This window comes from Pan troglodytes, chromosome 6 (genome assembly GCF_028858775.2).
Source record: "Pan troglodytes isolate AG18354 chromosome 6, NHGRI_mPanTro3-v2.0_pri, whole genome shotgun sequence".
In the NCBI taxonomy this organism is placed as follows: domain Eukaryota; kingdom Metazoa; phylum Chordata; class Mammalia; order Primates; family Hominidae; genus Pan; species Pan troglodytes.
This window is the reverse complement of record NC_072404.2, coordinates 174,091,267-174,116,629: the sequence shown is the minus strand read 5'-3', so window position 1 is coordinate 174,116,629 and position 25,363 is coordinate 174,091,267. Positions and strand designations below refer to the sequence as shown.

Genomic DNA, 25,363 nt, shown 5'->3' with positions numbered 1-25,363 from the left:
ACCCACCTTGGCCTCCTAAAGTGCTGGGATTACAGGCATGAGCCACCATGCCTAGCCCCTTTGACATATTTTGAAATGGCCCTGCAAAGCTGTCTCTGGTGGGGAAATTTTACATTCTGTACAGAATCCCTTTCCCTTTCAAGATCTTTTTCCAAACCTGAAATGATTGACTGAGAGTCTAGCACCTTTTAAGGTCTGAATAGGAGCCATTTGCCATCTGTTGCCTCCTGGGTGGCCACCTACGAGACATCTACATAATAAGAACCTGAGTCCTCACAACCCCTTATCTTGACCCAGACACTCCTTTCTATTGAATCCAGGTCCTTAGATAACTCTTTTGACCAACTGTCAATCAGAAAACCTTTGAATCCATCTATGACATGGAAGTCCCTTCCCTTGGAGTTGTCCTGCCTTTGCAGTCCAAACCAACATATGCCTCACATGTATTGATTGATGTCTCATGTCTCCCTAAAATGTATAAAACCGAGCTGTACCCTGAACACCTTGGGCACATGTTCTCAGGACCTCCTGAGGCTTTGTCATCAGTCATGACCTATAACCTTGGCAAAATAAGCTTCTAATTGGATTGAGACCTGTCTCAGATGCTCTTTGGTTTACAACAGATTTAAGAAGCTCAGAAAACCTCAAACAAGGACAAATCAACAAAAAATAAAACATCTAATTACATCATGGTCAAACCACTGAAAATTAAAAAAAAAAAAAAAAAAAAAAAAGCAAAAGCTTACAATTAACCAGAAAAAAAGATGCATTTCATGGAGGGAAACAATAATAATGACAAACAGGAAACCTGTTAGCAATGCCTGTTCCCCAGTGCCACAAAGAAATAGCACTTGAACATAAATTCTCTGAGCAAGGCAATTTTTACTTTTTGCAGAAAGGGTACTCTCGCCAGCAGTTTTGCCACAAGAGTACACCAAACAAAGGAAAAGCAGACATATGTATCCCTTACGCATTTGGGTCATCCTTACTACTGTGTCCTGCATCCATTGGCTGGAGCCAGACCTCACAGTCTAAAATGATACCTGATTTGCTAACAACCTAAAACTTTCTTAAATAGGTAAATGCAAGGAAGAACAAAGGAAAAGAGGAAGTTGCTTACGAAAGATTTAAAGAAGCAATAACATTTCCAAATAAGGAAGAGGCATAGGCTGTGAGCTGGATGTCCAACAGCTACGTAGGATAGGACTCAACAAAGAGTAATTAGCACAAAGCAAGGAGGCTTGAAGGAAGTTAGTCTTTAAAAGAAACTATTACTTCTAACAGTTATGATTTATTATTTAACAAGGGAAACTTTGAAGAGGAAACTTTTTACTTTCTACAAAACTTCTTACCAGAAACAATGGACACTGAAGACCACAGAAGACACCTCTACAGAGCTGAAAGGAAAAACGCCAATCTAGAATTTAACGTCCAAAGGAAATATCTCCCAAAAATGAAGGCAACATAAAGATAATTGTAGATATTAGTTTCCACCCTACCCTGTCCCCATATTAAATATAGTAAGGTCACTTACACATGCGAACCATTATACAAACTAGTAGAGTACATCCCCAGAAGAAGGGAAGGGCATCCACAGGAAGGAAAGGTGCGGGGTGAGCCCCAGTGCTCATGGGACCTCCAACTCCTTCACACCCCCATAGCACAGGTGAGCCCAAGGCAGCCAGGGACGCAACGTGCCTGCCCTACCTACCCTGCCAGGTCACAATGTTCATCCCAGATAATATTAGTGAAAAACATCTTTTGGCAATGACCTTTTTATCTTAAAACTGCAAACAAATGTAATGATACTTCGGTTTTGAAAAAAATATCATCAGTCCACAGGAGATCTTACAAGACAGTCTGAAGCTCAGACTCTTACATTATATTGAAAATACATGGGATGCGTCACCCCCACCAGTGTCCACAGCTGACCATCTGCATCTTGGAGAACAATCTATTTTCAATAACAAATGCTCACAAAGTGTTTTGAGGAAATAAAAGCAAAAAATAAGATGGTGGGGGGCAGGGAGAAAGAAAACCTCCGAGTGTTTTGCAGCATTCCTGGTGGTTCTCACACAGCACCCTTATAAGTCCTGCATGAAAAATCCCAGAGGAATGAACAGCACCACAGCTCGGCTGCCGTGACCATTTTTATTCACAACTTAGGAGCTGTATATGTTCACAAGCCCCAAGACCGGTTATCCACACCAATCCCCTCAGGCACCGCTGCCAATCTCAAGTAAGATGAGCCACTATTGGAGGCACTGATATCACACTGTTACCCTCACTCACTTCCTCAGCTGAAGCCATCAGCCTGTGTATTAGTCTGTTCTCACATTGCTATAAAGAAATACCTGAGACTGGGTATTGTATAAAGAGGTTTAATTGGCTTACACTTCCTCAGGCTGTATGGGAAGGATGGCTGGGGAGGCCTCAGGACATTTTTGATCATGGCAGAGGGCAAAGAGGAAGGAGGCATGTCTTCCATGGCCAGAGCAGGAAGAAGAAGAGAGAAAAGGAGGTGCCACACACTTTCAAACAACCAGATCTCCTGAGAACTCACTCACTGATATGGTTTGGCTCTGTGTCCCCACCCAGCTCTCATTCCGAATTGTAATCCCCACATGTCAAGGACCTGGTGGGAGGTGACTGGATCATAGGGGCGGTTTCCCCCATGCTGTTTTCATGATAGTGAGGGAGTCCTCGTGAGAGCTGATGGTTTTATAAGTGTTTGACAGTTCCTCCTTCACACGCTGTCTCTCGCCTGCTGCCATGTAAGATGTGCCTACTTCCCCTTCTACCATGATTGTAAGTTTCCTGAGGCCTCCCCAGCCATGTGGAACTATGATTCAATTAAACCTCTTTCCTTTATAAACTACCCAGTCTCAGGGAAGCTCCTTATAGCAGTGTGAGATGGAGTAATACACTCACTATCACAAGAACAGCAAAGGGGAAATCCACCCCATGATCTAATCACCACCCACCAGACCTCACTTCCAACACTGAGGATTACAGTTGGACATGAGACTTAGGCAGGGACAAAATCCAAACCATATCAGCCTGGTTAAAGTCAGGCCCTTCAGTGAACCAGGCTGCGTTTCAGATGGGTTCCCTGGGAGCTCCCAGCAGGACCCCCTTCAGGTGTCCCAGGGTGACCCAGGAGCTGGAGGAGCAGCCACAGCTCCTCTGCCCATGTAGCTTGGGCAGGTCCCCCACGTTCCTTGAGCCTTAATGTCCTTGTACACAAGATGATTATGAGAGGACCAGCTCTAAGCCCCAGGACACCAGATGCAGAGGCACCTAGGACAGCAGCAACAACATGCCGAGTACATGCCAAGCACACACCAAGGACATGCTGAGTACATACCAAGCACATGCCAAGTACATGTCAAGTACACACCAAACACATGCCAAGTATACATCAAGCGCGTGCCAGGTGCATGCCGAGTACACACCAAGTACATGCCAGGCACACACCAAGTACATATCAAGCATACACCAAGTACATGCCAAGCACACAGTCATTTTTAGTTGTATTGACAGCCACCAGTGTGAGATACAGGCTTCTCTTGAGCCCTTGTACTACATTCCAGAGACTACACAAATGTACCAAAAAGTAAGTGGTAAATCCCAATTTTTACAAAGTAGTTCCTTTAGAAATCCTACACAGAAACTATCTAAAACTCAACCTTTCCTCTGAGGAAAAATAGCTACTGTTTAACCCAAAAGTAGGGTATGTTATTTTAATTTAGGAGAACATCTGGATTCCTTACAAACTATTAATTCTTACGCTAAATAACTAAGATGTTTCCACAAGGTCAAGAGGTGATTAATTACAAACGGTCACCCTGGAAACACAGAACTTTCCTTCATTTCTGATTTTTCTCGAATAGCTCCTTGTTCTGACATCTGATGATGCTGTGTCCACAAGGTCTGTGCACACCAGCTGGCGCCTGTCAAGGCCATGGCCAAGGCCACTGACCTCTGTTCATTAGTTTATTTACCAAGCATCCCCCATGGGCTAGACCCTGTTCTAGGCAGGAAGAGCAGCAGAAGGTGAACCATAAACAAACCAAAATCCACCAGCAAGCGAGTCTTCAGCATGCAGAAGGCAACAGTGCCATGGAGGGCAGGCACCAGGCAGGTGGAAGAGGGGCCAGGTGGCCGGGGCAGGCCGCTGGGAGGAGGCGTTGGCTCTGTCCACGCCTGGAGAAGGCAATCAAAGATGCCTTCAAAGGACAATTTTATTTTAGACTTTTCTCCTATTTCTGGGTCAGTGTTTGTTGTTCTGTTGCTATGGAAACACTAAAACCCTGGATTCTTTTTTACTAATAAATGGATTTCTTAGCCATGACCATCAGCCAAAACATGCTAATGGATTTGGTCTTTGATTTTTTTCAAGTTAAACAACCATATTCATCCATAATTTAACCATGTACTTAACGGTTCTTCAGAACTGACATAGACCAAGGCGTGCGTTTACTTCATCCCTACCCCGAGCCAGGAACTGTGCGAAACACTTTGTGTAGATTACTTCATTTACCCGACATAGCAACTCTATGAAGGAGGTATGTTGTCCCAGTTCCTGAAGGAGCCCCAGGCACAGGGGCAGAGAGACATTAACACCTCACCCAGGTAACACGGCCAGACTAGCGTAGCTGAGACTTGAACCCCCTTGTCTAGCTCCAGACCCTACGCTCTTAACCAGCGTTCTGTCTAAATCCCCTTTATTTTTTATTTTATTTTATTTTTTCCAGCACACCTCCTCGGTTTTTTTTTCAATAAAAGTTTAGAAAGAAAAAAGTGATGCCTGATCTTTCAACAGACAGGTGGGGCTCTGTAGCTGCCACTACCACAGATGCACACAAAAACAGCCTAAATCCCCTTTAATGCCATCATTTTTAGAGCAATGGAGAGTTGGAGCAAGACAGGTATTCACAAATTCCTCAAGTGCCACCTTCCCTGTAGAATTCCAATAGAAATGAATGGATGTTATGTTTTCAGGAAGGGTAACAAGAAGAGAAGTTTATCTGTCCATAAACATCAGAAAGAAAAATGGTGGGGCTTGGGGTGGCTTGTAAAAGCCCTGGGGCTGTATGACATGCCCCTCCACCCTGCAAGGAGGAAAACTTGTCAGATGCATCATAATGAACTTAAAACTCTGGACATTTCCAGCAGCCAGTCTTGAGTAAGACATGCACACGCACACATAAATGTCTGCATGTGCAAATCCACACAAAGGAAACGCTGTGAGAGTTCACACATGAGAAAGGTAGTTGAGTCCTGTCCTAGGAGGTCACCTCCCACCCACACTGTCTGGAAGGAAAATCTGCTAAAAGGGCCAGAATATGTAAGACAGTATCTTGTTCATAAAAACTAACAGAAATTTAGTGGTCAGCAAGTTTGAGCCCATTAAGAGTCCAACTCTGCCCCTAGGGGACAACAGGCTTCAGAAAAAAACAGAAAGAGTCACATGTGTATGCACACACATACACGGGCATACACACATGCAAACATGCATACATGCACACACAATATACATGCATATATATGCATACACACATGCATACATGCACGTATATAATACACATACATGCACAAGTGTGCATACACACACAATACACATACATGCAGATGTACATATACACACAGGTGCATACATGCATGCACATAATACACATACATGCACACAAGTGAATAAACACACACACACAACACGTGTGCACATATACACATACACACATGCACACATACATGCACACACACATTTACACATTCATACATGCATGTACATAATACACATATGTGCACATGTACATATATATGCACGCATACACATGCACGTAATATACACACACACATACACATACACACACACACATGCACCAACTTCTCTCTTGATGCACAAGATATTTCTCAAAATAACCTTGGCCACTTAGCACCTAGGGACAGAATTATTGACAGAACATTGGGAATGAGGCTCTAGACTGGCCACAGGTCCCTCATGCCACTGTGACACCTTCAAATGCGTGACTGAGCAAAGTTTCTCAGAGGCCCCAGGAGTGAGCTGGTAGCACCATAGCACCACACACAGATGACTGGTGCTATGAGGGGGCCTAATTCTTCAGACATTCTGTGCATTTAGTGATGGCAAAGCACGTTGCTCGGCTTTTCCCTTATTCAGTTCACAGGGTGCTGTTCTGGGCATTACTTGAGTCTTTTTTGGAACCCAAAGTGCTCACGACACGTGACAGCAATTGTGTGTGTCAGGGATCTTCAGAGAAACTGAACTGATAGGATGAATATAGAGATTTAGAGGGAGATTTTTATTGCATATGGGCTCACACAATGGTGAAGAAGTCCCATGATCTGCTGTCAGCAGGCTGGAGACACAGGAGAGCCAGTGGTGTCGTTCCAGTCCAAACCCAAAGGCCCAAGAACCCGGAACTCAGATGTTCAAGGGCAAGAGAAGATGACGTCCCAGCTCAAGAGGTGAGAGCAGTCTCCCTTTCTCCACCTCCATGTCTTATTCCAGCCCTCAGCGGGTTGGATGACACCCATTCCCGTTCCAGAGTGTGAGATGCTATTCAGTCCAATTCAGATGCCCATCTCATCCGTATGCCCTCAGACACACCCCAGAGTCATGTGTGCCAGCTATCTGGGCACCTCTTAGCCCAGGCAAGCTGACACATAAAATTAACCACATTTTGCCATGTAAGGACCTGAAAGGCCTGATTTGGCCGGGCTCACTGCAAGGGCCTGGTTTAAGCAGGTGCTCAGCCTGTCTTGGCGTCATTCTCATCCCCATGAACTCCAGCCCATATCTCCCAGTCATTGGGGATCCTTTCCTGGAGGAGCTTCTTGGTTTGCAAGGACGATGCTGACTGGCCATTATCTCAAGGGCCATCAGCTATGCATGCACCTTACATGGGGGGTAAGCATTTTGTTTGGTTTTGTTTTTTAGCTGAAACTGTAAAAAAAAATTAACATGAACTGATGAGAATCACCCATACCATGTCATGAAACGCAATCATTGGTCATGACTAGGGAGAGCATCTGAGTTGGATACTGTTAAGGATATAGTTTAGGCTTTGCCTGCATGATTTGGAACAGAAATCTTGACTTAGAACTTACAGAAAAACATTTCAACCTGAGAAAGCTGATTACAAAATAAAAAGGTTAAGAAAACATGACACATTAAAAAAAAACATCTAAAAAGTGAAAACTTCAGTCATCCAATTATTTGGCATTGGGCTGACAAAATAAAAGAACTTTTTAAGACACCACACACAAAAAATGAGTCCAGCTTCTCAGAGAGTGAGCATGTTATTGACACAGACAGATTCAAAATCCTAAGAAGGATAATGAGGAAAATCGGTTTTTACAAATAATTATTAATAGACCCAATGCTCTTAGAGATTCCTCCTCCCTGAGCACCTTTTGAGCAAGAATCTTTCCTCGGAGCTTTGGGAATTCCCCTTCTACCCCTGTGGGAACCCACAAATCATAGACCAGGGGCTCTGTAAATTCTGCAGGGGGAAAATCCATTTTGTGGATAATTTATTGCAAAAGAGTTGAAAAGGGGCGTTGGTTAACTAGAAAAGCTTATGCAGTAAATAGAGAAACCAACCATTCGACTCCATTGTGGCTACAAAAATGGTGGAAAATGACAGGTCTTTCAGTCCTCGCCACCTACTTCCCACACTTCAATAGTGTTAACCCTTAAGGACCACCATCATCAAGAGGCCTTAATAGAGAATCCACTGAAATGAAACCACAATCAATTCAATGCTAGCTACTTGGCCTATAAATTGAAAGCAAAGTAAATACAAATTACTCTGCCTGCTGTGATGGTGAATGAGGTTTTTAAACACAGCTACTTGTCAGATTTCGGCCCTTTATTTTTATTTTCCCCCTCCTTTATCTGAGTTTTACTTTTCTCCTAGGGCGCCTTTCCAAGGTGTTTGTAAATTGCCTCCAAACGTCAGGTCTGCAGTTGGCATCTCACCACTTACGCCTGCGCTTCACTGAGGTCTGCAGGGCTATGGAGGCTGAGCTGAAAGCACTTCCAAGTGATTCCCCAAGGAACGTCCTCACAGGAGCGTTCAGAGGGGCCCAGCCAGTGCTCTTGCTGCTGAAGGAGCATCCCAGGGAGGTGACGAGCCCAGGGCCCCTGGCACAGGGTGGCCCTGGAAGAAAGCACTGTGCTCCCAGCACTTGAACAGGACCCTTCTGCAAACACAGCGCTCGAACGGAACCCTTCTGCAAACACAGCACTCGAACAGAACCCTTCTGCAAACACAGGGCTCGAACGGAACCCTTCTGCAAACACAGGGCTCGAACGGAACCCTTCTGCAAACACAGCGCTCCGACGGAACCCTTCTGCAAACACAGCGCTCCGACGGAACCCTTCTGCAAACACAGCGCTCCGACGGAACCCTTCTGCAAACACAGGGCTCCAACGGAACCCTTCTGCAAACACAGCGCTCGAACGGAACCCTTCTGCAAACACAGCGCTCGAACGGAACCCTTCTGCAAACACAGCGCTCGAACGGAACCCTTCTGCAAACACAGGGCTCGAATGGAACCCTTCTGCAAACAGCATTTGCATAAATTGCACCATCATTTTTGTACTTATTTTACATCAGAGAGGTAGGCTGGGCTTTTTGAAAGAGGCACACTGGCTGATCTTGCTCCTGATTAGCTGAATCCCTTCTTTGTAAAGCAGGGAAGATAACAGCCACCTCTGAGGGCCAATGTCAAGACCCAGGCCTTCAAGGCTCCTAAGAGAACAAGGTGGCTGTGCCTTGGGAGGCTGAGGCCAGAGGATTGCTTGAGGCCAGAAGGTCTAGACCAGCCTGGGCAGCATAGCAAGACCCTGTCTCTACAAAAAAAAAAAAAAAAAAAAAAGTAAAAATTAGCAAACATGGTGGCTGGCATCTGTAGTCCCAGCTACTCTGGAGGCTGGGGCAGGAGGATGGCTTGAGCCCAGGAGGTTGATGCTGCAGTGAAACTTGCTCATACCACTGCACTGCAGCCTGGGCAATAGAGCAAGACCTTGCCTCAAAACAAACAAAAACAGCACAAGGCAGCCACATGGCTATTGCAGGAGCAGGAGGGGCTCTCCCAGCAAACTTCTGCTTGGGCTGACGTTGGGCCCTGTGGGCATGGAGCTTTGGGCCCCTCCCCCTGGAATGGGTTGTGCTGCAGCACAAGGCACTGTCTCCTGCGGAGGAGCCTGGTGGAGTCGGCCACAGAGGAAAGGGTTTAATTCATCCTCGCTACGTTTCCCACACATGCTGGGGAGTACCATACACGCCAGCATTGCACTGGCTTCTCCTGGGTTGACCAGAAGTTTCTGTTGTGCCTGGTGTGGGCAGTTGTAAATTACAGGCTTTGAGTCAGAAGAAACCTTAAGCCCACCTGATGCTCTCGGCTCCGACTGTGCTCAGGCTCTGGCTCAGCAGCCTGTGCTCCCCGGCGTGTCCCCGCCTCACTTCGTCTAGGGGGTTGCTCTCCTGGAGGGCAAGGAGGCTGCAGTGTCACGGCTGCACCTCCCCTCACGATTCGGCAGGACGTGCCCAGACGGCAGGACTGAATTTTCCTGTTGTGGCAAAATTAAATTCTGAGCAAGTGTTATAGGAGGAGTTTTGTCTGTAAACGTTTATTCAAGAGGCAAAGGTAGCCTTTCTGGCTGAAAACTAGAAACTCATTCTATTTAACTAATGTGTAGTTTGCGGGGAGGTGGGATTTAGATGTATTTAAACCCCACCCCTGAACTATTGTGAGCTTTCTAGCGTGTGAAGCCAAGATACCGAACAAGTCGGCAAGAGACAAAAACGGGGAGATGCCAGGACGAGCATCCGTTCTGCTCCGCAGTGGCCCGGGGGCCGGTGTTCCCGCAGACACCAGCAGCTGATCCGCGCACAGAACAGGACCCCGGCCACGGTGAGGAAGAGAGAACGCGCACGTTTCAGATCTCTGGTCGGTAGGTGGCTGGAACGCCAGGTGTGGGGCGGGCGCTGCAGAGCCTCCCACGCGGCACAGGCTTCTGCCTGCTTTTCAACCACAGCTTTGCTGCTTTGACATTTCTGGAATCAAGGTGCACCTCATAAGCAACACCAACGAAAATCAAGTAGGGACGAGGCTGTGGCTGACGGGCAGGTGCAGACCACACCCTCTCCACGACCTGGGGCGTGTCTGTGGCTGACGGGCAGGTGCAGACCACACCCTCTCCACGACCTGGGGCGTGTCTGTGGCTGACGGGCAGGTGCAGACCACACCCTCTCCACGACCTAGGGTGTGGCTGTGGCTGACGGGCAGGTGCAGACCACACCCTCTCCACGACCTAGGGTGTGGCTGTGGCTGACGGGCAGATAGTGAGTAAATTGAGGCACTTCAGGTGCTCCCCGGAGCGGAAGGCCGAGGGGCCCTCAGGGTCCCACAGACACTGGGGGGCAGTGGCTGACACGTCAGGAAGGGCTGGCCTCAGCGCGTGGCATTTAAAGCCCCCAGGCAGGGAGGGGTCCCCTGTGTCTGATACAGCACGTAGCTAAACAGCCCTTGTGTAAAAAGTGACACGCCCGGCGCTGCTCTTTCCCTAGGAGCGCTGTTACGGAGTTAGCGGTGGACCTCACGAGTGCCGAGTGCATTTGCTCCCCGGGGAGGCTCGATGCTCAGGGACTCCAGGCCTCGGCGTCTGCAGCAGATAATCACAGAGGCTTGCCAGGTGACCTCCGGTGAGCTCCGTGTGGCTGCAGCCTAGCTGGAATCGCTGAGATTAGGGAGGAAGAGGGGCCGGTTCCTCATAGCCCGTGGCACGTGGGAAGGATGCGCCCCCGGCGTAGAGCCCGCGCTGGGGACCACAAACACGCCCCTCCAGCTGCTACCCACTTTCATATTCTGTTCAGGAGCTACCTGGTAGGTTTTTTGGTTAATTTTCAATGAATATAAGTCTATATTTCTAATGTATAGGAATAAAACAAACAAAGAAGTAGTCTATCCACAACACACTTCCCAGGGGTTGGGCAGCAGTGGGCTCAGTCCTGCCAGAATCGGCCCCACAGGAGCAGCCCCAGCAGCCGGGACCTGGAGCCTGAGGCCAGCGCCGCAGAGGTTGGAATCCGGAAAGGAAGGCGCCCTCCAAAATGACGTGCAGTGAGTCTGGATGACTTGAGGAAAAGAAGAAGAACATGCATTTTGGATGTCTATTTACAACAACACTGATTTCTTAGATTTAGAGAAGGTGGCAAAACCCTCCACTGAATGTGATTAAAGTCGTGGAGAGCAAGGTGGGACCCAGGCCGGCAGCAGCAGCAGCGAAATAGATCAACAGACAACAGGGTGTTCAGGACCCAGTTCAGGGCTGGAGAGGACAGAGATCGACAAAGAACTTGGCCATCGCCAAGGAGCCCGATGCCGGGTGAGTGTGGACGGCAGCTCACGGGAGCCCTGCCCATGCCCATCCTGGTCCAGCCACGCTTGCTCGAACCACAGAGAGGGACAGCTCAGCCCACAGCTACACAGAGGAAGAGCCTGGGCAGCTGCCCACAGCCCCAGGGATCAGGCCTAACATTTTCCTAAAACTTCCCATCTGTGTTGCCTTTTCCACTCGCACCGTCTCACTTACGCCACAGGCTGGGAGGTAAGCAGGGCACGTATAGTCCCCACTGGGCACTGGGATCTGAAGCAGTCGGCGACTTGCCTGGGGACAGGGCTGCTCCACAGATCTGGGCATCAAGCTGAGGTTCCGGCTCCAAGCCCTGTCGCCTTCTCGCCTCTTCATTTGCTTTGTGGCATCACAGCCTAAGCAAAAAGGAGAAAGCAGTTCACTCAGGATGGTAGTACTCTCGTCCTGGCTTCCGGAAGGTTCCCGACACAGGTCCCCTCCTCCTACGGTGCAGGCCCCGGCGCTTACGGAGCCACTTCCCAGCCTCCCCGGCAGCCTCAGCACCACGCTGTCTCCGCTGCCGCTTTAACTGTGGACGTGGTGACCAGCAGCCTTCCAGAGGTGGCCCCTCCAGGAACAGTGGCATCAGCTCTGTGCAGGGAAGACAGCTGCTCCCAGACGAAGGGAGGAGGCCTGGGTCCCCACACAACACGGTCGCGGCCAGTCCCTGATTCAGGGTCGTGCTGGACACGTATTCTGCACGGGGCCAGATTATGCGAATTTTAGCCTTGTGGATCCTACAGCCGCAGCCACAGAAAGATGGAGACAAGGGCACGTGGCTGTGTCCCAGGAAAACTCTCTCTACAGCTGCCGGCCACTTCTGGCCGCCTCCAGGTCTAGACGCTCACATGAGAGAAAAACAGATTTAAAAAATCATTTAAGCCATTGCCTCAAGGCCATTTCACAAATCCAATGACAGGCCAAATTGGGCAAGCACAACTATGAGTAAGGCCTATTCCAATATTACAGAAAATCTGCAAGACAGTTTACAGGCGAGGCTCCGCCATACCTGCCAGAGCGCCCAACCCCTGGGGCGACACCAGGCTGAGGACACACATTTCTACTTCTCGTCTCTGTGCCTTTGACCTTCCCATCCCTCCTGCTTCTCCAGCTTTGTGGCTCCCCACAGGGCTGTGTTTATTCTGTGATCACTGCCCATTTTGGAGGTCACAAGCTCTGGAGCTTACAGGAACTGGGCAGGACATTAAAAAGCAGCGTGTGGGGAGCGCTGTGGGGAACTCACGGGCCCTGTCCCATGGAAAATATTCAAGTTCAAACGTTAGTAGAACATCACGAGGGTCAAACAAAATACGCCTGCAGGCAGGACCTCTGATTTATGTTAGCGCTGGGCGTCTCCGCCTACCCACAGGGCAGCGCCAGAACCACCGCCTGGCTCTTAGCACAAAATCTGCTCATAAGTGGATGCTTAGGGAGTGTTTGTTGAACTGAACAGAGGTGAATTATAGGCTATTACCGCAAGACTCTGAAATAGTAGACATGTTCTGTGAAAACCTAGGGGACCTTTTTCCAAATCGGGGGCCGATTAATTCAGCTGTTGGAGGCTCTGGCCCCCATGCAGACTGAAGCCTCGGTTCAGGGCCAGCGGATGGCAGAGGTGCGGCAGGGTCAGAGCTGCGATCCCTGCAGATCCTTCAGCACTGGAGGAGAAACAGCCAAAGGGCAGGCGTGGCCCAGAGCCAGCGGCAGCTCTCCTGCACCAGCCTGGGCAGAGACGGCATGAACAGAGAGTAAAGTGGTAAGTCCAGGGATGCTTCCCCCAACATTATTTGATGGTCTCTTTCTTAAGAAAACAAAGGAAGCAACAATGTTTCAATGTGCCTCTTCAGGTATCCTCAGTGATTTATATTAAAAACCAGAGCCTTTAGAAACATCTTGAAATCACACTCTCCAGACTCACCCCAAAATACCCAACAGTGAAGGAGAACTTACTGTCCCACTAGAATGGGCATTTTCTCTGGAGGGAGAAGAAGGTTGTCTAAAGACACTAACAGTAGGTGGGGCTTGTCTAGGCCTGTGGGGGACGGGGCATGGTGGGGGTGTGGGGAGGGACCGCCTTCCACCAGAAGGGATGAAATGAGCTGGATTTTCATGTCATAAACAGATTTACTCTGCATGTCCTGATGTGTATAAACCTTTAAAAAGACTCTAGAAATGCTATAATATTCAGAGCATTCTCTCTGGATGGTGAGACTATAATTTTTTCTTACTTATTTTTAATATAATTTCAGTTGTCTTCAATATATAAATATTACTTTTAGAATTTAGGAAATAAGTGTAATTTTTTTAGAGAGAGAGTCTCATTCTGTCGTCCAGGCTGGAGAGCACTGGCACGAGCTCAGCTCACTGCAAGCTCCACCTCCTGGGCTCAAGCAATTCTCCCACCTCAGCCTCCCAAGTAGCTGGGACCACAGGCACACACCACCACACCCATCTAATTTTTATATTTTCAGGAGAGATGGGGTTTCTCTATGTTTCCCAAAAGGCTGGTCTTGAGCTCCTAGACTCAAGTGATCTGCCCACCTTGGCCTCCCAAAGTGCTGAGATTACAGGTGTGAGCCACTACACCCAGACTAAATGTAATTTTTAAAAGAATATATGTACAATGCCCTGGTCTTAATAAGTATCTGATGCATGATAGGTGCATTAGTCTGTTCACACACTGCTTATAAAGACATACTGGAGACGGGGTAATTCATAAAGGAAAGAGGTATAATGGACTCACAGTTCCACATGGCTGGGGAAGCCTCACAATCATGGCCAAAGGCAAAGGAGAAGCAAAGGCACGTCTTCCAAGGTGCAGACAGGAGCGTGTGTGCAGGGGAACCACCCTTAATAAAACCACCAGATCACGTGAGACTTACTCACTATCTCGAGAACAGCACAGGAAAAACCTGCCCCCACGATTCAGTTACTTCCCACCAGATCCCTCTGAAAACACGTGGGGATTACAGGAGATATGCTGCAAGATGACATTTGGGTGGGGACACAGCCACCCACAGCAATAGGTTTTATACAAATATACATGTATGCTTGTATGTATATGCCATTCACCACCTTCCCCAAGCTAATTTTTAGGCATATATATAACATATATGCCATTCACCACCTTCCCCAAGCTAATTTTTAGACATATATATAACATATATGCCATTCACCACCTTCCCCAAGCTAATTTGTAGGCATATATATAACATATATATATAACCTATGATGCATCAGGTACTTATTACACATATATGTAACATACACACACATGTAACATATATACACACACGCATATGTAAGCTACTTTTCTGCAGCCTCAACCTCTCCAGCTCAAGCCATTCTCCTACCTCAGCCCTCTTGAGTAGCTGGGACTAGAGGTGTGTGCCACCATCCGCCCCCAGCTACGTTTATTTGTAGAGATAGGGTCTTGCCATGTTGCCCAGACTGGTCTCAAACTCTGGGCTCAAGCAACCCTCTGTCTTGGCCTCCCAAACTGCTGGGATTATGATAGGTTATATTTGTATCAAAGTACCATGTGAGCAGGAACCTTGTACTATGATCTCACTTTATAGTTTTTAAATAATACCATCATATTTAAGAGAATTACTTTATTCTAACCTGCATAAGTAAAATAAGCCAAGTGACTTTAGACTTTAGAATTCAGTGTCACTCAATTCAGGAGAGGAGGGCGAGGAGGGTAGGAGCAGCCACATGTGGGTCAGCTCAGTGTCACTTCAGGAGAGGAGGGTGAGGAGGGTAGGAGCAGCCACATGTGGGTCAGCTCAGTGTCACTCAATTTAGGAGAGGAGGGCGAGGAGGGTAGGAGCAGCCACATGTGGGTCAGCTCAGTGTCACTCACTTCAGGAGAGGAGGGCGAGGAGGGTAGGAACAGCTACAGGTGCTGAGAATTCCCACCAGGGTCTGTCTGGCCACAGGGCGCCCTGTCCTGTTAGCCCATGGGTGCGGATGCCACCTGGGCTGGCATTGCACAGGTGGGAAGGATGGGGGAGCATGATGCTGGCAGAGGTTGGGCAGGAGCCCGAGGCAGTGGGCTCTGGACTCGCCACCGTGCACAGCAGGTGCTGAGGCTCACGGAGTTTCAAGGGGGCGCAGCCTGGGAGGTGGAAGGTGCGGTGGGTCCTGAAGGGTGCTGAGGAGAGTCCCCTCAGGCTGAGCCCACGCTGTGCAACATGAAGGTACGGATTCTGTCTTACGATGCGGCTGGGGGTTCACCCTCCTTTTCTCCCTGTCCACACAATATGAAGGTGCGGATTCTGTCTTATGATGCGGCTGGGGGTTCATCCTCCTTTTCTCCCTGTCCACAGTTCAAGGCTCCTTCTTATTCCCTTAGGATATTTTTTTTAAGTATCTAGTTTACTTTTCTGCTTTTACTGTCAGGCTGTAAAGAGCCCACCAAAACCACCTCCTTAAAGAGCAAAAAATCCAACTGGCATTGGAGACCCCATCTCAGCCACGGAAGAGGCCTTCTCTAACCCAGACCTAGGAAGCTTCTTGCACCCCCTTAGCCATGGAGAAGAAAAGCTAAAAATACCAATTCAGGTAGGCGGGATGTCCACTTTTTCCCTGGAACCCTTAGCTTGCGTGGGACACACTGGGATGGGAGCTGCTCCTCCCGTGCTCACTGGGGAACCTCCTCAGAAACTGCTCTGGACAGAAGGTGGGAGGAACCTGCCCACTTTGAGGATTCCCATCCCCCACAACATGTGACTCTAGTGCATCCCACAGGTGCCAGCGTGCGTGTTTACCGCGCCCTCCTCGGAAGCCCCTCTGGGCTCTTCTTCTGCTGGTGGATTCTTCTGCTCCTCTTCCCACGTGGATTTCCACCGCGACCTTGCCACGTACCATGGCTTCGGGCCCCATGAGTTTCACACTCACCATGGGTGATGCACGCCCGTGAGGTTTGGTGGTGGTGAGAGCTTTGCAGCAGGAAAGGCAGGTCTGGAGGATGCCTCAACCCAGGGCGATTCTATTCCCAGGGGGTGTCAACACGGAGGCTCCAGAACACATCCCTCTAAAACTCCCTGGAAGCCCTCACGTCCCCCGAGGCACAGCACCCAGGGCAAAGGCCAGGCCTTGGATGCAGGGAGGTAGGAGGAGCTTCCCATGGACACACTGGAGAATAACATGCTCCTTCAGCTCCTCAGAACCGGTGCCAGCTCAGCCTCAGGCAGCCCCAATGTCAGGTGAGCCCCAGAGGGAGTTAGAGGGGTGAAGACTCAGAGGAGCCTGGGAAGAACCACCAGTTCACTTCTCTGCTCCCTGCCCTCTCACTTGACACCTCTCAGTACCCAAGCACTCCCCAAACTGTGTACCTCCCACACAGGTGCCAGGACAGAGGCCAGCATGCCCTGGGGCTCCAGCACCTTCCTGTGGCTGGTAGGAACACGCCCAGTCTCTCCTTGTGGCCCTGGGCCTCCAGCTCACGCTCCCGGCACCTGCACCTCCAGGCCTGGCTGGGGACCCCGTCTCCCTGTGCCTCTCGCAGACTCCCTGCCCGTCTTTGCTTCACTCCCACTTGTCCTTTGAGACCTGGCTTGGTGCCATCGCCCAGGGACCTGCCAGGATCCCAGCTGTGCCTGATGATGGGGGCAGGGTCCCTGCCAAGTAGAAGGAAAGGCACAGCCACATCCAGGCCAAAAAATAAAAGACAATGATTTACCTCCCTCTCTACTGTCCATAAAACAGGTCCAGCATTCAACCAAAATGCTTAAGTAACATAGAAAAAAGCAAGAATAAAACCACATTCCCAAGAGACAAAACAACCATCAGAACAAGACACAGATATGACTCAGATGTTGGAACTATTTGAAAGGGGATTTTAAATAACTATGACTGACACATTAAAGGCTGTGATGGAAAACGTGGACAACATGCAAGATCAGATGGGCTGGGCCAGATTCAGTAGCTCACAACTGGAATCATATATAGGCCGGGCACGCTGCTCACACCTGGAATCCTAGAGAGGCCTGGGCATGGTGGCTCACACCTGGAATCATATAGAGGCTGGTCCCCGTGCAGTATATCACACCTGGAATCATATAGAACACCTGGAATCATATAGAGGCTGGTCCCGGTGCAGTGTATCACACCTGGAATCATATAGAGGCTGGGTGTGGTGCTCACACCTGGAATCTTAGGCCAGGCACAGTGGCTCATACCTGGAATCCCAGCACTTCGGGAGGCCAAGGTGGGTGGATCACTTGAGGTCAGGAGTTCAAGAACCAGCCTGCCCAACATGGCAAAACCCCATCTCTATTAAAAATACAAAAATCAGCCAAGTGTGGTGGTGCACACCTGTCATCCCAGGTACTTGGGAGGCTGGAGCACGAGAATCACTTGAACCTGGGAGGCAGAGGCTGCAGTGAGCCAAGATCACACCAGAGTGAGACTCTGTCTCAAAAATAAATAAAATTTTAAAAACGCTCGACTTGGCTGGGCATGGTGGCTCATGCCTGTAATCCCAGCACTTTGGGAGGCCGAGGCAGGCAGATCACCTGAGGTTGGGAGTTCGAGACCAGCCTGATCAACATGGAGAAACCCCATCTCTACTAAAAATACAAAATTAGCCAGGTGTGGTGGCACATGCCTGTAATCCCAGATACTTGGGAGGCTGAGGCAGAAGAATCGCTTGAACCTGGGAGGCAGAGGTTGCGGTGAGGCGAGATTGCGTCATTGCACTCCAGCCTAGACAAGGAGAGCAAAATTCCGTCTCAAAAAAAAAAAAAAGGAAAAATGAAAGGCATTTCCTTGATTCTTAAGCATCCTTACTTGTCTTGCTTTGCCCCATTCTCCCGGCCTTTGATGCTCCTCCCATGCTCTCCTCTAGCTTTCCGCTCCTTTCCCTGAAGCCGTGCCGCCTGCACCTCCTGCTCCGCTGAACTGCGCCATCTGTGCGGCTCGGGCCCCTCCCTCCTACCTTTGCTGCTGTGCGATGATTCGTTCCGCGGCACTGCCTCTGCTGTCATGGGGTCCTCTCCAGACGGGCTGCCAACAAGCAGGGCGGGGTGGACCCTGGCTCTTGTCTACACACTGGATTGGGGACAGGGCCAGGTGCACCCTTCCTCTTGTCTACTCCCTGGAGTGAGTGGGGACTGTCTACAGTCCTGCCCAGGCAGACGCTTTTCCAGGATCAGCTCAGCTAAAGCAGCATCTTCTCTCCCAGGCTTCACTGTCTCTCAGATATTCTAAATCAACTATTTTTAAAAGCCTACTTCCGCATTCAGGACTGTGTGTGACTATGCTAATCTCTGTATCTTCAGAGATTATTTCTGGCGAAATTACATTTTGGCATTTCACCACCTGCGGGGCGTTCCTGGTGTTGAGTCTCCAAGAGGATGGGAGGCCAGAGGTGCTGTTGGACGGTGGTGCTGTCGCCCAGGGCAGCACCCACTGCTTGGAGGAGCTGCTGTCTCGGGGGCAGATGTGGACCTCAGGGTGCAGAGGCTGCCCGGTTCTGTGCCATGTTCTCCAGTCCAGGACCAGCCATCTGTTCATTAGGAGTCAGTCCGAGATTAGCGGAACCTTCCTTAGTAGGAGGGCCATGCCTCCTCTTTGCGTCTTCCTGAGCATTTTAGTGAGATTTGGAAGAGCTGATGATGTTAACCATCTGCCATTTTATTGTGAGGCCCCAAAACTTAAATTTCCTACTTGTGCTTTTACCATACCTGGGACCTTGAACATCTACATGTCACTGGGTAAACCACAGCCACGACTAGACCCCCCTCTTGACTCCAGTTTATGTCAAATGGAATTTTGTAAATAATTGAGGGGGGTGTGGGGTCATTGAGGGACCAGACTGTAGCCTCCAGGAATAAAAGTCTGCATATCCAATTGCGCTTGTACATTCCGATATGACTCTGTCCTGCAGACACAACTGCCACTCAGCCATCCCCCGCGCCACCATTCACTGAGCACCTCCCGTGTCCGAAGCACCCGGGGGCGATGACTGTGAGAAAACAGAAGTGCCTCCGTCCTCAAGAGCTCAGTCCAGCACAGCAAGCGGGGTATCCTCAGCACACAAATAACCACACGTGAGGTAACGAACGTTTTAATTTACTTCTACTGATGTGGCAAATGTTGAAAGAAAAGTGTTTTCTAAATAACAAAAACACGACTGAAAAAGAGAAAATTAAATTACCGCTGTCTGCCTTGGAAGAAAGCGCTCAGCCTGCGTGCAGCGAGGCACCAGGGTGGGCTTGGAGACCCCCGTGTGGAAGCGGCCTTGCTGTAAAGTCAGACGGGAAGCCCACAGTGGGAAGGAACCGCCTCCCGCACTGTCGGCCCACCTCTTGCCACGTCTGTTTTCCTAATCTGCTGTGAAATGTGTTTCTTAGAGGCTGCGATTACTCCATCCTGTTGCCTGTCTCACCTTCCTCTGGAAGATCCCGGAGGCATCGCTAGCGCCAGGGCAGGCTGCACCTGGGAGAGGCCCACAAGCACCGGGCCAGCTCCTCCCTGGGGGTGAGGCTGAGGGGCAGATCATTGGCCTTTTTGGATGTTTCTTTCTTCACGAACTTCACATTTCTATATGGCTCAAAAAACACCCAATGCTTAGGAGCCTGGGAAGGACGCATTCAAGGACATCGTGGAGCAGAAGCTGCACAGGCCAACCAGCCACAGGGCAGAAGCCGCCCAATGGCCACAGGTGCTTCCGAGGCAGCGCATCAGACACGGCAGCTGGGGAGAGCTGGGCCTCCTCTCGCCCCTGGCCTCCGTGAGGCCGCACCTCCTGGGCACTGGCAGAGCATGAGCAAGGGCTTCAGAGGGGGGAAGTGAGCCCCCAGCCAGGCAGGAGGTTCACGTCAGGAGGACGTAACTGAGCTGCAGACGGTCCTCCCTTGGGAGCTCCCCCTAAAGCAGCAGCACTGTGACCGGGCACATAACTCAGGAGCCAGACAGAACTCCCTGGATTCCCTTGAGCTGATTTACTGAGCAGTTTCAGAGGCCTGAGCCCAAGCAGACTGCCTCCCAGGTTACAAAGGAGTCAGGACAGAGAACGAACTGTGAACTGCGGATGACAGCTGAGAATTCGCGGACACCAAAGCCCAGAAGAGGCCCAAAGAAAAGGAGGGACAAATATTCATTCTAACTTTAAATAAGATGGAATCTGAGGCTAAGAACTTACCTCAGTCTCAAAACTTCTAGACCAATCATCAAGCGGGTTGCAAAACAGCAGCAAGGACGGTGAGTGGGTGTGGACTCGAGAGGCCGTGTGTCCACTCCACTTCCTTTCCACGCAACTGTGAACCTGGGTTCCGTGAAGATGCAGAGAGAGGCCGCGTGCCTGTCCACTTCCTTCCCCACGTGACTGTGACCCTGAGTACCACGAAGATGCAGGCGGAAGATGAACAAATTCCAGCCATTTGTTGAATGAGGATTGGCTAAGCCTCTACTGACACAGCAGGCGCTGTAGCAGGCACCTGGAATTCAGCGGCCAACAGTTTCAAATCAACGATTAAAAAGCAAAGAAAGGCTGGCGGTTGCTCGGGTGGCTGGAGAGGCCCACGCGGGACGTGCAGCCCTGCCGTTGGGGAGGGGGCTGTGTCTGCAGCGTCACAGCCGGTCTGGTGGGTCCCTCCCAGACACCTTCCAGGTCTAAGACGAGTAAGCGGAGGCGATCTTGTGCCCCAGTGAGAAGACCTAACTGTGCCCATCCGTTCACCTCACAGACCCATCGATGGCCCACGGTGCTGGGAACATTCTAGGAGGGTGATGGGACAGAGGGACGGGTGTTTGTGACACATTCTGGGATTTTCCTGTCCTCACCCCAGAACTCTCCTGTCTTTGTGCTATGGTTTGAATGTGTGTGTCCCTCCAACATTCAAAGCCTGGAACTTAAGCACAAGGGTGATGCTGTTAAGGGGCGGGGCCCTTTGAGAGGCAGAGCCCTAGTGAATGGATCGGTGCTGTCAGCAGAGAGGCTGAAGGCCCCAGGGCCTTTCTGTCCTCCGCTACTGTGCGAGGGCACAGCCATGAGGTACTGCGGAAAGCAGAGGGCAGCTGACCAGACACGAAACACGGGGCGCCTTGATGCTGAATTCCACCTGCAGGAAACAGGAGGTGCAGATTTCTGTTGCTGATAAACTACCCAGCCTAGGGCATTTTGTTACAGCAGCATGATTCCTAGTCTACCTGAGCTACAAAATTCAAGAGAGTTTATTTACTTGTATGATTTCTACACAAGGACAACTTTTAGTACTAATGGAAAACGTGTCTGACTTGCTCTGCAAATATAACATTCCAATAATCCCAAAAGAAGGTGCTCAAGAATTTTAAGAAAACACTATTGGCAGAGGTCATTTCGGTGGAGTAATTCCTTTTAATTTAGACGTGTGTTCACATACTTTATGCATAAGAAAATAGTTCATTAAGATACATTTTCATGGTAGGCTGTTTAAAATCTAGCAGTAATGTGACAATATTTAAACTGTTCTAAAAATAACTCGAAATACTCTCAGAAAAGAGCACCCTGGACGTGGCTCTACATTCCCCTGGAAGTTTTGTAAATGCTAGAATGTTCTTTGTTTCCATTCAAAAGTAGTCATGTATTTACTGGGAATACCAAAGAAATATTCCTGTAAAATAAATTATATACAGAATATACATAGTCTATATACATAAATATACTTGCACACAAATGTAGAATTATCCACCTTATGTCTTTTAAATCTGGGTCATTACAGAAACGCCGTCCTCTCAGCCACACCCGCTACTTGTGCAGTTTTCCCTCTGGCCATGGGGCTTCCTGCAAAAGCAGACGCAGCCTGTTGCACTCGTCCACCTCCGGGGCCGCCCACCGCCTCTTCAGGTGCTGGATGTCGATGGAGCCAGACGCCCTGGCCAGCACCAGGGCCAGGAAGCTGCCACCAGCCTTCTCGGGCTCACCCACCGCAGCCATGGCCACCAGCCTGCAGGGAGAGGGGCAGAAGCAGAGGGTCAGTGCACACAAAGGGACATTCGGTTCTGTCTGAGTCTTCAAGATGTCTATCTTCCATGGGAAGAGTGAAACGGATGAGAAATTCTAAAAATACCAATAGCCAAAATGAAAGCTAGACCAGAAATAAATGTGTGAAAACGCATTTCCGCATGTCAGAGACCTGCCAGATGGAACTTCGCAGAGGTAAGTGATGAGGACGTGCTGCTGTCTCCTCAGGCCGGGAGTCAGTAGCCCCCAGCAGGTCCCTGGAGAAGGTGGGGGCCATCAGCAGCACAGGCAGGCCCATCTATCAGAGCCTCGTCCTTGGTCTCCAGCCTCCCTGGATCTCACCCACAGCTGAGTGTCAGGACTCACAAGTCTGCGTCTCCAGCCCGGACTCACCCTGGAGCCCCGGACCCCTCCACTCCTGGCCTCCATGGGACCAGCACCTCCATCATCCACCCAGTGCCCAAGCACGAGACCTGTGGCCACCCTGTCTCCCCGATCTCACTCCCAGGGGCCCCTTCCCTCACTCTGATGACCACACGCTCCCTGACCAGGCCCCAGCTCTAATCCTCTCCTGAGGCTGACAGAGACTCTCAAAGACACACCTCTGCTGTCCACCTGGCCCCCATTCAAACCCCCTCCTGTGGCTGGTAGAAACACGCCCAGTCTCCTTGTGGCCCTAGGCCTACGGCTCACACTCCTGGCACCTGCAACTCCAGGCCTGGCTGGGGACCCCGTCTCCCCGTGCCTCTTGCAGACTCCCTGCCCGTCTTTGCTTCACTCCCACTTGTCCTTTGAGATCCAGCTTGGTGCCATCACCTGCCAGGATCCCGGCTGTGCCTGATGATGGGGGTAGGGTCCCTGCCCTTGTCACTACAGGGGTGAAAATCACATCCAACCTGACAGCTACCTGAGTGCACCCCCTCCCTGCTCACTCCACAGGACGTGGGGCGGCAGAGTGTGGGAATGAAGCCTCGTGACACCCCAAAAGGGGCAGACCATGAGGAACTACAAGCCACTCGGATTTTCACCAGTGGACTTTAATACTGCTATTCAATTGCGTGTGTAAAGCATGGGCGATGTTTAGCTGCAGACTTGAAAACATCAGTAACAGACGGTGGACACCAAAGGCTTCCCTGACACTGGGCAAATAAAACAGTCCCTTGGTAAACTATGTCTAGGTGCTTTAAAACCACACCTACGGCAGATGTGCAAACACAGCACTAGCACCCGTCAGCTCTTTTACGCGTCCTTCATATTTGTTAAGGTAGACAGAATCCAAGCAAAGAGGGCAGAGGACAAAAGCAAAAGTTGGGCCCAACACTGAGCCACCACAAGGCTCCTGCCACCTCCCGTGCTGGCCCTGAGGGCCCTGCCTGTTCCCCACAGCCAACCTGCTTCTCAACCACATGCAACGGGTAAGTCATTGTCAGAGATTGTAACGTAACTCTAAAAGTGTTAAATCCTTGCTTGTATCTAAACTCCTTCCTTTCAAACATCCGTTTCTTCTTGTTCTGTTTCTCTGTCTAACCAGAGAAAAGTAACTGGGCACTTTCTGTGTCAGGTCCCTCTGGCTGCTCAACAGGAGGAGAGAGCGCCACCTCCTTCCAGAGCCTTTTCCCGTGTGGGAAGTAGAAGTAGAGGAACGTGGGCTGGGCTGCCGCCTCCTTCCTGACAGATGGACAGGGTTGACCCGGCGTCCGGCACTGCTGAGGGGTTAGGGGAGCTCCAGGGCAGCCGGTCATCGGGGTCTCAGCTGGAGATTGAAGCCGAGGTCCCTAGCACGTTCTCCTTCATGGAAAGCCATGACGCCCCTAAGACAAGGCTCCAGAACCGAAGGGTGCGTAACCTGCTAATGACAACAAACATGCTCTCCACTATGAGCCACGTTTGGAGTCCATCACACACAGAGCTGGGGCTCCTGTGCTCAGACCCTCCGGTCCCCGCCACAGCAGCACAGCCCACCTTGGGGTGTGCTACCCGCCCCTGCCCAGGCCCTGCTGCCTTCACCCAGACCCCATCTCCTAGGTCTCTGCCCAAACGTCCCCACGACAGGACCATCCTTCCTGCCCCCTCGGCCCTGACCCGCGCTCGTGACCTCTTCCTCATCATCTGCCTCCACAGCACGTTTCCCAGCACATTTCGGGACCCCCTCGTTCACTCTGCTCATTGTCTTTCTTGCCCACCAGGGAGGGAGAGATCTCAGGGTGCGGAGCCCCAGCCGCCAGGCACACAGTCGGTGCTGGGTAAATGTGTTTATCCTGTAACGCAGGCACGGACATGCTTTCTGGAATAATAAACTGCAGGTGTGTTGTGTGGTTATCTGCAAATCACAGTCTGGATTTTAATGTATTTTTTAATAATCAGAATAACGTAAGTAAACCTAGGAATCAAACTAAATAAATGCAATTCTTAATTTCATTCAGATCTCACTGGGATACCCCCAACATTCTATTAAACTCTTATCTTTCCTTTACAAAAGGGCTGTGGGATTTCTCTCCCCAGGTCAACATAAACCCTCACAGTAGGAGAATTTATTAAAAAGAAATGTAAAAATCTCAAGAAAAAAAACACAGGTGAACAGACAAGCAGAGCCCAGGCAGAGCACCTCATGACGAAAGCTTTCGTGAACACTTCTGCTGTGAAACAAACAAAGCAACGAAGAACTACCTAACAGTGGTGTCGATGGGAGTGCAGCCGTCTTAATTCCATCAGTGACATCACGTGAACTGACATGCACGCCCCAGCCGTACTGGTCTGCCTGTGAGCTGGGAGCCCCTCGAGGGGCCTGGGCTGGAATGGCTTTAGTGTGGCGTCATGTGGACCATTAATTCCACACACCATCCTTCTTTCCCCCTTTAGACACTAGGGGAACACCAAGTACCTCGTTCAGACATTACAAACTTATAGCTCGTAAGACTGGCAAAGGAACATAACTAAGAAGCTCTCACAAACTATCATTTCTT

The 25,363-nt window shown here is 50.0% G+C and overlaps 1 protein-coding gene across 17 annotated transcripts in view; it reads right to left on the bottom strand.

The window, feature by feature from the left end:
- Positions 1 to 17,271: 17,271 nt before the first annotated feature.
- The window catches only part of DYNC2I1 (dynein 2 intermediate chain 1), a 103,270-nt gene continuing 95,178 nt past the window's right edge, over positions 17,272 to 25,363 (bottom strand). For 15 of the 17 annotated variants that reach the window (XR_010159096.1, XR_010159097.1, XM_054655440.2 and 12 more), the window contains one exon: positions 21,775 to 22,383. Coding sequence is in view for 13 of the 17 variants with exons in the window: in XM_054655440.2 (XP_054511415.2) it covers positions 22,185 to 22,383 (199 nt within the window). In the remaining 4 variants the exon portion in view is untranslated. Of the gene's footprint in view, positions 17,505 to 18,392; positions 21,520 to 21,774; positions 22,384 to 25,363 lie in introns of those variants that run through there. The other 2 variants (XR_010159094.1, XR_010159095.1) reach the window with 2 other exon arrangements.